We start from the raw sequence: 11,586 nt of genomic DNA on the forward strand, positions 1-11,586 counted from the left end.
AAAAGAACCTCTTATCCCAACTCTCTGCCTTCTGTCAGACAGCCAATCCTCAATCCATACCGGTACATCACCTCGAACACCCTGGGTCCTCACCTTGCTCAGCAGCCTCCCTTGTGGCACCTTATCAAAGGCCTTTTGGAAGTCTAGGTAGACCATATCCACTGGGTTTCCCTGGTCTAACCTACTTGTCACCTCTTCAAAGAACTCCAACAGGTTTGTCAGGCATGACCTCCCCTTACTAAATCCATGTTGACTTGTTCTAATCTGACCCTGCTCTTCCAAGAATTTAGAAACCTCATCCTGAAGGATGGATTCTAGAATTTTACCAACAACTGAGGTTAGGCTAATAGGCCTATAATTTTCCATCTTTTGCCTTGATCCTTTCTTGAACAAGGGGGTTACAACAGCACTCTTCCAATCATCCGGGACTTTCCCTGACTCCAGTGACTTTTGAAAGATCTCAACCAACGCCTCCGCTATTTCCTCAGCCACCTCCCTCAGAACTCTAGGATGTAGCCCATCGGTGCCAGGAGATTTATCAATTTTAAGACCTTTTAGCTTTTCGAGCACTTTCTCTTTTGTAATGGCAACCGTACTCAACTCATCCCCCGACTCCCTTTAATTGTTGGGATATTACTCATGTCTTCCACTGTGACGCAAAGTACTTATTAAGTTCTCCTGCTATTTCCTTATCTCCCATCGCCCGAAACGTCATCTTCTCCACCTCCTGATGCTGCCCGGCTTGCTGCGTTCTTCCAGCCTCCTGCTTGTCTTCCTCTGATTTAGGCACTTAAGCAGCAATTAATGCAAAACCAAAGATCTCTTTTGCACCTTCACTAGTATAGACCCATTTATTCAACAATGGTGGATGGGCTGCTGGTGTTATTACCTGGCCCTACCCCATTTGACGGGCTTAAGCTTGACGATTTGTGGGAAGATGGTGACAAGAAGGGCAGGGTACCTACTCTATTTTACATGACCATCCCCGAAAACAGACAAGGCGGATGCACATAAAACCCAGACAATGGTGTGCTTGTTTAGGCAACATTTTCTGCACAGGAAAACCTGGCCCCACATTTTCCATTTCTGCTCAGCTTTCCCTTGCTGTTCCGCATCAGAAGTTATTTCCTTGAGAAGTTGAGGAAAAAACACACAGCTCACTCATCTCCTCACGCTCTGACTGGGTAAAAATGTAAAAAACTCCAGGATGTATTTTCCAGGCTTTTTGTTCCTGACCTTACTCTGATTAAGGACAGGGATTCCTCACACCAGTTTTGTACTTTATCTGTTGGTGAATAAAGTGCTGCCACTCTCACTCTCTACTTCGCTCTAACAGGAGAAAACCGAACACAACCAAAGTCAAGGAAGTGATATCGTGGGAGGAGCTACGACCCTCTGGCCCCTGCCCCCTTTCTGAGGAGGGTTCTCTGGAATCACTGGGCAGTCAGACGGGGAAAGCAGTGAGAGGCACAGAAGGAGGATGGGAGGAGCCAGCTCCAGGTTGGTCAAGAAACTCCTTGTATTGTGTCTCCTGTTCCAGCACAGCCTGTCATTGTAACACAGTCCAATTGCTGTGTGGCATCACATGTAACTGGCCATTCTACAGCACATGTACTTTTATTAACCTCACAGAAACACTGAAATAGGAGCAGGAGTGGGCTTTTCAGCTCTTTGAGTTTGCTCTGCCATTCAATAACATCATGGCAAATAAAGAAAAAAATGTTGCTCCTTGCTCTCATTACTAACTAAGGGATCTTGCTACACATTGTGGGTGGCATGGTGGCACAGTGGTTAGCACTGCTGCCTCACAGCACCAGAGACCCGGGTTCAATTCCCGATTTAGGCGACAGACTGTGTAGAGTTTGCACATTCTCCCCGTGTCTGTGAGGGTTTCCTCCCACAGTCCAAAAATGCAGGTCAGGTGAATTGGCCTTGCTAAATTGCCCGTAGTGTTAGGTAAAGGGTAAATGTAGGGGTATGGGTGGGTTGCGCTTCGGCGGGTCGGTATGGACTTGTTGGGCCGAAGGGCCTGTATCCACACTGTAAGTAATCTAATCTATAAGCTAGCTGCCCAATCAGCTGTATTTATTTTGTTCTTTCAAGGGCTGTGGCCAACATTTGTTGTCCATTCCTAACTGCTCATTTACTGAGTGGTTTGTTTGGGCATTTGAGGGAGACAAAAAGACTGCAGATGCTGGAATCCAAAGTAGACAGGCAGCAGGCTGGAAGAACACAGCAAGCCAGGCAGCATCAGGAGGTGCAGAATTTGACATTTTGGGTGTAAACTTTCTTCAGAACTGAGAGGGCATTTGAGAGGGCATGTAAGAGTTACCACCATTGCTGTGGACCTAAAGACACAAACGTTTTTTACTGCAGCGTGGGAGGTTGAGGGGTAACTTGGCAGAGGTTTTTAAAATCATGAGAATTGTCTATAAGTTGAATGGAAGGTGTCTTTTCCCTATGGTGGGGGATTTCAAGACTATGGAGTATATTTTTAGAGTGAGAAGAGAAAGATTTAAAAAGGACTTGAGGGGCAACGTTTTTATAAAGAGAGTAGTTTGCATGTGGAATGAACTTCCAGAAGTGGTGGATGAGGGTACAGTTACAAAGTTTAAAAGACATTTGGATAAGTACATGAACAGGAAAGGTTTGGAGGGATATGGGCCAGGAGCAGGCAGGTGGGATGAGTATAGTGTGGGATTATAGTTGGCTTATGTAATGTCTGTGATGAGGTTTCACGAATGTGACAATGAGTTGTGTTAATACAAGTTCTTTTAGTCTGGTGTAAAACATTTTGTATTTATTTTGTCAGTGATCAGATGGCTCAAACTTCAAATTCCTCATTGTTCAGTAAGGAAGAACTCAACAAATTAAATTCTGCTTATGACGCTGGTGGGATGAAAGAGGTGACACCACTGATACAGAAGAAGTTAGACGATCTGGACAATACAGAGCTGAACATTGCAGTGACAGGAAAAATAGGCTCTGGGAAATCCACCTTCATCAATGCAATGAGAGGACTTCAAAATGATGACGAGGGAGCAGCTGAAACCGGGGTCACAATAATCACAATGGAGCCAACCTCATACTCACACCCCAACCTGCCGAATGTTTACCTCTGGGACCTACCTGGAATTCAACACATTCAAACGGTGGAGCGGTATGTGAGGGCAATTAACTTTGCAAGATATGATTTTATCATCATTATCTCAGGCTGTCGAGTCACAGAGAATGATATAAAACTCGCCAATGAGATTAAACGGTTGGGGAAGAATTTCTATTTTGTTTACTCTAAAATTGACAATGATCTTGATGCAATGAGGAAGCGCTCATGGAATTTTAATGAAGTGGAAACATTGGAGAAGATCAGGAATTACTGTATCAGCAAGCTGCAAGAGGCAGGGATCCCATCACCCAGTGTATTCCTGATATCAAACTTTGATCTGAATCTGTATGATTTTATTTGTTTAAATAAAACTCTTGAGGATGACCTTCTGAATATAAAAAGTGACTTTATACTGGTGCTCCAAAACCTAAACTCAGAGATTGTTGAGAAGAAAAGAACAGAGCTGAAGAAGCGACTCCAAATGTTGGCAACACGTTACAGAGTAGCTCCTGGACTCTCCCTTGCTCATAACTTTGGGATCCTGATTGGAGCAATAATATACTTACGTAAATGTATGGGTCTGGATGATGTCTCTCTTCAAAGGCTGGCCAATAATGTAGGGAAGCCTGTGGAGGATCTGAAAGCAGTGATGACAACTCCCCTGGTTGGGGGGGAAATAACTGAAGACATAATAAACAGATTGGCCTGGCGTGCTACTGCTGTCATTGCATCAGCACCTGAGCTCACTGTCAATACCAATCCAGACTTTGGAGAACAGCCATCTTTTCTTACAACTAACAAGCTTCTGAATACTGCATTGGATGATCTGACAGAGAACGCACAGAGAGTGGTGATGGTTGCATTTGGGACTCCATCAATCCGGTGAGCCTGATATAATAAAGGGTTTTTTAGTCATGATTTTTTGAGGAATTCTATTGTACAATATTTCTTTTTTTTTTGCACATTTAGTCCTGGAAACATTCCCCATCCATTTTAGTGAAGGGGTCCCTGATCAGCGTTTGATGGAACAGTTGGTCTGGCTGTAAATGAGATTTAAAAAGGGGGAATTTAAAAAGACCTCATTTAGTTTCACACACATTTTCTGCACTTAGTCCATTCTCTTCAATCAAAACACAATAAAGGTATTTGTTGTGGTTCTAGAATCATTTGAATGGAATTGATTTGGCATTCCATCAGCACTCATTGGGTTCACCACTGAATCACAAAGGCCACACAATGTATCTTCCACAGTAACTCACTTGGGCTCCTTAGACAGTACCTTCCAAACCCGCAACCATTTCCATCTAGAAGGGCAAGGGTAGCAGATACATGGGAACACCATCACCTGCAAGCTTTCCTCCAAGCCACTCGCCATCCTACCTTGGAAATATATCAACATTCCTTCACTGTCACTGAGTCAAAATGCTGAATTCCCACCCTAATGACATTGTGGGTGGATCTTCACTTCAAGGGCTACAACAGTTCTCAGCACCATATCCTCAAAGCCAGTTATGAAGGGAAAATAAAAGCTGGCCTGGCCAGTGATACTCATGTCCCATGAATAAATAAGTCATCAAGCCATCCAGCATATTCAGCTGGCAATTCAGCTCATTCTTCCTGTGGTCAGAAATGTCTGAGTTCCTCAATGATACTGATGGATTCAGCTCCCATATCAAGTCCCTTCTCTGGGATCTTCCTGCTTGATTCATAACAACAGCACCATAACTGAAATGGATAACCATAGGGTTTTTTTTTTAAACTGTGAAATCAAAATTGCTGATGTTCTTGGTCTGATCATCTAAGATTTAGTAATTTTCATAGTTGCATTCACCCAAGCACCATTTCCTGCCAAGTCATATTTCTAATAGGTAGTTATAGTTTTACTCCATTTTACAGAAAGCACAACATAAATATTTATTAGAAGGCAAACTCATTTTTCAATTCTGTTACAATTTTTTTTTGACACTGTCATCATACGTCTGCCTGCATCAAACAGCATCTGTCAGCAAAGGATGAGGTCACTCCAATTGTATTAACTTTTAGCCTGTCATTGAGTAAACACTTTATCCCCACCAACTCATGTAGACCATTATCACACAAAGCAGTGTTTCTCAAAGAGGGATACATGTACCTCTGGGAGTGTGATCACAGTCTCTGCAGGATCTTTTTTTAAGTGCACAAGAATTAATTTTCAGAGATGAGAATAATTTTCGCTCTCCAAATCTCTGCTTTCCAGATTCCCAGAGACAAGTATCTCCACATTTCAGGATGATGCATCATCATCGTTTTACCGCTGCTTACTGCTCCTCCCAATCAAACAAAACCAGACATTGCCGGAGAAATTCAATAAGCCTGGCAGTATCTGTGAGAAGAAAGTACAGTTCAGGATTTGAATCCATTGACTCTTCTTCAGAACTATTAGCAGCTAGGGAAAACTGATATTTATGCTGAATTTGAAGCTGGGAGGAGGAGTAGTGCAAGGGTTAGGTGAGCCAATAGGTGGGGCCAGAGAGCCCAGAGAGAGAGAGAGAGAAAGAGAGAGATGAATGTGATGGGTAATCCTGTAGATTTTGGATAGCAAACCAACAAAAGCTGACTAAGTGGTAATAAGAGCCAAGAGTGAGAGAATGGTTTGGCTGTGCTGAATGTACCCAAACAATAATAATGGGCCTCAGAGTGGGTGGGAATGGATGACAGTGCTAAACGCAACCCATGTCAGAACAGGCTTGCGTGTTGGGTGGATCCAATCACAGGATGTTTGGCTCCCATGCTTGTTGTTGATTGGCTTAGATGCCATTGGACTTAACAGCAGTAAATGCAGGAGAGAAGCAGTCTGTAGTTTGAGAACTTGTGAGTGGGGAACGGGGAGTGGTGGTTGTGGTGCTGATCTCCAGATAGTGATGGTGACAGATCACTGTCATGTAAACCACCCCTTCGTAAACTACCCCATCATACAATGCCCTGGTTATTCCAAGCAGCAGTATCACTGGAAACCTCTATTTTTTTCCTTTCCTCGGTAGAGGAGGAGCAGACCCATGGACCAGCACTCTCAGTTTATGCTTCACACTGCTCTCCCTTCACCAAACCTCTCATTACAGCTGAGCCTCACAAATGTGAAGTGGAGAGACAGCCACTTTGCAAAGTTTGATCAGTTTGAGGAGAGACTATATGATGATGCTGAGAGAACAAGTGGTGAGGAATAAACTGGGTGGTTGGATGAGGAACAGTTGCTACAGTCTTGAGGAAGAGCAGATGTTTCTCCTTAGCCATGTTAACTCAAGACCACGATCTAAGGAGTCTGTGAGTCAAAGGAAGAATGGTTACCTTCAGGCAGAGATGAATAAACACTTCATTCATCTTATTATTTGTTGTGAGACCTTGAGGATGCTTTGAGAACGTGACAATGTGCCGAACATGTAAAAAAACTCTTTTACTATAGTGAAAAACATTATATAAAATGTTTTCTTTCAGAGAACAGTTTTTGTACTGTACATTCTTCAGTGAGGAAGAGCTCAAGAAACTGAAGTCTAATTAGGAAATGGATGAACTTAAATCCCTGATACAGAAAAATATTGATGATTTGGATAATACATTAAACCACTGATACAGAAGATTCACAAGATCTGAACAATGGAGAAAGCGAGGACTTGCAGAGCAATGAACATCGCAGTGATGGGAGAAGGAGACTCAGAGAAATCCATCTTCATCAATGCAATGTGAGGTGTTCAGGACGGTGATGAGGGAGAAGCTAAAGCTGGGACTACAGAAACCACAATCACCTTAAAATTATGCTCCCTCCTGATAGCCATTTTCACCCTGGGAAAAGGTCTCTGGTTATCCACTGTATGTATGCCTCCATTCGTCTTGATCACCTCTCATCCTTCATCGCTCCAATGAGAAAAGTCCTAGCTCCCTCAATCTTTCTTCATAAGACATGCCCTCCAATCCAGGCAGCATCCTGGTAAATCTCCTCTGCACCCTCTCTAAGGCTTCCACATCCTTTCTCTCATGAGATGACCAGAACTGAACACAATATTCCTCCTGTGGTCTAACCAGGGCTCTATAGCGTTGCAGCATTACCTCGCGGCTCGTAAACTCAATCTCCCTGCAAATGACAACATGCCATTCACCTTCTTAACAACCCTATCAACTTGGGTAACAGCTTTGAGGGATCTATGGACATGAGATCCCTCTGTTCCTCCACACGGCAAAGAATCCTGCCTTTAATCCTGTATTCCACCATTAAATTCAACCTTCCAAAGTCAATCACTTCACAATTTTCCAGGTTGAATTCCATCTGCCACTTATCAGCCCAGCTCTGCATCCTGTCAATGTCCTGTTGCAACCTACAACAGTCCTCCACAATTTCCACAACTCCACCAACCTTTGTGCTGTTGGCAAACTTAGTAACCCACCCTTCTACTTCCTCATCTAAGTCATTTATAAAAATCACAAAGAGCAGAGGTCCCAGAACCAATCCCTGCGGACCACCACTGGTCACCAAGCTCCAGACTGAATACTTTCCATCTACCACCAAACTCTGTCTCTTGTGAGCCAGCCCCTTCTGTACCCAGACAGCCAGATTTCCAGACTTTCTGAGTGAGCCGACCGTGTAGAACATTCTCAAATACCTTGCTAAAATCCATATACACGACATCTACTGCTCTGCCTCCATCAATGTGTTTTGTCACATCCTCAAAGAGTTCAATAAGGTTTGTGAGGCATGACCTGCCCATCACAAAGCTATGCTGACTATCTCTAATCAAGCAATGGTTTTCTAAGTAATCATAAATTCTGCCTTTCAAAATCCACTCCAATAATTTGCCCACCACAGACGTAGGATTGATCGATCTGTAATTCCCAGGATTATCCCTTTACTCTTCTTGAACAAGGGAATAAAATTTGCCACCCTCCAATGGCACTACTCCAGTGGACAGTGAGAATGCAAAGATCATTGCCAAAGGCACAGCAAACTCTTCTCTTGCTTCCAGGAAGGTAAATTTCCCACTTAAAAAGTACTTAAGTCAAGCTTCAACCTCCATTTTCGGGAGGAGCAAGAGAACGAGGAGCTGAGTAGGAGTGGTTGAATTGGACTCTGGGAAGGTGAGTGAACTGATTAAATTTGGGCCGCTGCTGAACCTGAGATACGACACGTCTAGTCCCGCCCACCTTCCTCCTCTAACCAAAGGAAAGGTCTCTGTGGTGTGTTGATATGATAAGGATTTTTTTTTAATCGTGTAATTAATAAAAACTTTTCTTTCTTTTTTTGTTGACCTAAGTTATGACTAAGTTAAGTTTCAGATTAAACATAGCAGGAGATCCCAGAGCCGTGTTATGCTCCTCTTGTTCAATGTGGGAGCTCAGGGACGCAGAAGTGCAGGAAGTGTGTCCAGTTGCAGCTCTTGTTAGACTGCATGACGGCTCTGGAGCTGCGGATGGACTCACTTTGGAGCATACACAATGCTGAAGGGGTCATGGATAGCACATTTAGTGAACTGGTCATATCGCAGAACATAGAACATAGAAAAATACAGCGCAGTACAGGCCCTTTGGCCCTCGATGTTGCGCCGATCCAAGCCCACCTAACCTACACTAGTCCACTATCCTCCATATGCCTATCCAATGCCCGTTTAAATGCCCATAAAGAGGGAGAGTCCACCACTGCTACTGGCAGGGCATTCCATGAACTCACGACTCGCTGAGTAAAGAACCTACCCCTAACATCTGTCCTATACCAACTCCCCCTTAATTTAAAGCTATGCCCCCTCCGCACTATTTACTTGGGTGGCAACTTTCAGAGATCTGTGTACATGGACACCAAGATCCCTCTGCTCATCCACACTACCAAGTATCCGACCATTAGCCCAGTACCCCATCTTTTTGTTATTCTTCCCAAAGTGAATCACCTCGCACTTAGCTACATTGGATTCCATCTGCCACCTTTCTGCCCAGCTCTGCAGCTTCTCTATATCCTGCTGTAACCTGCCACATCCTTCCTCACTGTCAATAACTCCTCCGACTTTCGTATCATCCGCAAACTTGCTCACCTAACCTTCTAACCCCTCTTCCAGGTCATTTATAAAAATGACAAACAGCAATGGTCCCAAAACAGATCCTTGCGGAACACCGCTAGTGACGGCTCTCCAAGATGAACCTTTGCCATCAACTACTACCCTCTGTCTTCTTCCAGGCAGCCAACTCCTAATCCAAACCTCCAACTCACCCTCAATGCCATACCTCCGTATTTTTTGCAGTGGTCTACCATGGGGAACCTTATCAAACGCCTTTCTAAAATCCATATACACCACATCTACCGCTTTCCCCTCGTTCACCTCCTTAGTCACCTTCTCAAAGAATTCAATAATGTTTGTGAGGCACGACCTGCCCTTCACAAAATCATGCTGACTATCCTTGATCACATTATTCCTATCCAGATGTTCATAAATCCTATCCCTTACAATTCTCTCTAAGACTTTGCCCATAACAGAAGTGAGACTCACCGGTCTATAATTACTAGGGTTATCCCTACTCCGCTTCCTGAACAAGGGAACCACATTTGCTATCCTCCAGTCTTCTGGCACTACTCCTGTAGACAACGAGGACATAAAAATCAAGGTCAATGGCTCTGCAATCTCCTCCCTTGCTTCCCAGAGAATCGTAGGATAAATGCCATCAGGCCCAGGGGACTTATCTATTTTCACCCTTTCCAGAATTTCCAACACCTCTTCCCTACATACCTCTTACCTACATTTATGGGCAGCACGGTGGCACAGTGGTTAGCACTGCTGCCTCACAGCGCCAGAGACCCGGGTTCAAATCCCGCCTCAGGCGACTGACTGTGTGGCGTTTGCATGTTCTCCCCATGTCTGCGTGGGTTTCCTCCGGGTGCTCCGGTTTCCTCCCACAGTCCAAAGATGTGCAGGTCAGGTGAATTGGCCATGCTAAATTGCCCGTAGTGTTAGGTAAGGGGTAAAGATAGGGGTATGGGTGGGTTGCGCTTCGGCGGGGTGGTGTGGACTTGTTGGGCCGATGGGCCTGTTTCCACACTGTAAGTAAGTAATCTAATCTAAAGGAAGCTAACTGACCTACATTACTTAGCTATTTACAGTATAAAGTAAGTAAGTAATCTAAAAAAACCTCAAAGCTGTCCATTCTAATTAATTGTGACTCAGTATTCACATCGGCAACAATGTCCTGTTCCTGAGTGAATACTGACGAAAAGTATTCATTCAGCGTCTCCCCAGTCTCTTCAGCCTCCACACGCAACTTCCCACTACTATCCTTGACTGGACCTATTCCTACCCTAGTCATTCTTTTATTCCTGACATACCTATAGAAAGCCTTAGGGTTTTCCCTAATCCTACCAACTAAGGACTTTTCATGTCCTCTTCTTGCTGCTCTTAGCTCTCTCTTCAGAACCTTCCCGCCTGAGGCGGGATTCCTACCTTATAACTCTCAATCGCCCAATTGAACCTTCACGCCTCATCTTTACATAGGCCGCCCTCTTCCCTTTAACAAGGGATTCCAATTCCTTATTAAACTATGGCTCCCTCACACGACCCTTTCCTCCAGATTAGGATTGCTGAGGGAGAAAGGGAATGGCTGACCAAAACACAGAGAAAGAGCAGGAAGGCAGTGAAGGTGTCCCCTGCGGTCATCTCCCTCCAAAACAGGTAGATCGTTTTGGATACTGCTGGAGGAGATGGCTCACCAGGGGAAGACAGCAGTGGCCCAGTTCATGGCACCGTGGCTGACTCTGCTGTACAGAAGGGTGGGAAAAAGAGTGGAAGGGCTATGGTCAAAGGGGATTCAATTGTAAGGGGAGTAATCTACACCTGGGCCGGATTTGGGCTTTTGCTAACACTTTTGGGGAGTGTTTAAACAAATGTGGCGGGGGTTGGGAACCAAACGAGGAGGTTAGTGTACAGTAAGGAGCTAGTAACTGAAGCTTGTAAGGAACTAGATAATGATGTCAATGTAACTCAGGCTAACAGTTGGCAGCGAGCAGATGATGAAGGGACTGGTGGTCTGAGGTGTATTTGTTTTCATCCAAGAAGTGTAGTAGGTAAGGCAGATGAACTTTGGGCTTGGATTAGTACCTGGGATTATGATGTTAATGCTATTACAGAGAGTTGGTTGAGGGAAGGGCAACTTAATATGCCAGGACATTGATACTTCAGGCGGGATAGAGGGGGAGGTAAAAGGGGTGGAGGAGTTGTATTACTGGTCAGGGAGGATATCACAGCTGTACTGAAGGAGGGCACTATGGAAGACTCGAGCAGTGAGGCAATATGGGCAGAATTCAGAAATAGGAAGAGTGCGGTAACAATGTTGGGGCTGTACTACAGGCCTCCTAACAGAGATAGAGGTCTAAATATGTAAACAGATTATGGAAAGATTCGGGGCAACAGGGCGGTAGTGATAAGAGATTTTAATTTTCCCAACATTGACTGGAATTCACTTAGTGTTAGTGGTCTAGA

The 11,586-nt window shown here is 44.4% G+C and overlaps 2 protein-coding genes across 4 annotated transcripts in view; both read left to right on the forward strand.

The window, feature by feature from the left end:
• The window catches only part of LOC122557061 (interferon-inducible GTPase 5-like), an 11,367-nt gene extending 4,320 nt beyond the window's left edge, over positions 1-7,047 (forward strand). For 2 of the 3 annotated variants that reach the window (XM_043704317.1, XM_043704318.1), the window contains exons 2-4: positions 1,337-1,500; positions 2,813-3,988; positions 5,343-6,549. In XM_043704317.1, the coding sequence (XP_043560252.1) occupies positions 1,481-1,500; positions 2,813-3,988; positions 5,343-5,499 (1,353 nt within the window). In that variant the 5' untranslated portion in view covers positions 1,337-1,480 and the 3' untranslated portion in view covers positions 5,500-6,549. Of the gene's footprint in view, positions 1-1,336; positions 1,501-2,812; positions 3,989-5,342; positions 6,550-6,577 lie in introns of those variants that run through there. The other variant, XM_043704319.1, reaches the window with a different exon arrangement.
• The window catches only part of LOC122557534 (sodium- and chloride-dependent neutral and basic amino acid transporter B(0+)-like), a gene marked incomplete at its 3' end in the record, with an annotated part of 53,344 nt that continues 48,494 nt past the window's right edge, over positions 6,737-11,586 (forward strand). The window contains exons 1-2 of the mRNA XM_043705281.1: positions 6,737-6,822; positions 8,098-8,101. Of these exons, the coding sequence (XP_043561216.1) occupies positions 6,737-6,822; positions 8,098-8,101 (90 nt within the window). The remainder of the gene's footprint in view (positions 6,823-8,097; positions 8,102-11,586) is intronic.

Source organism: Chiloscyllium plagiosum, chromosome 15 (assembly GCF_004010195.1).
Source record: "Chiloscyllium plagiosum isolate BGI_BamShark_2017 chromosome 15, ASM401019v2, whole genome shotgun sequence".
Lineage (NCBI taxonomy): Eukaryota > Metazoa > Chordata > Chondrichthyes > Orectolobiformes > Hemiscylliidae > Chiloscyllium > Chiloscyllium plagiosum.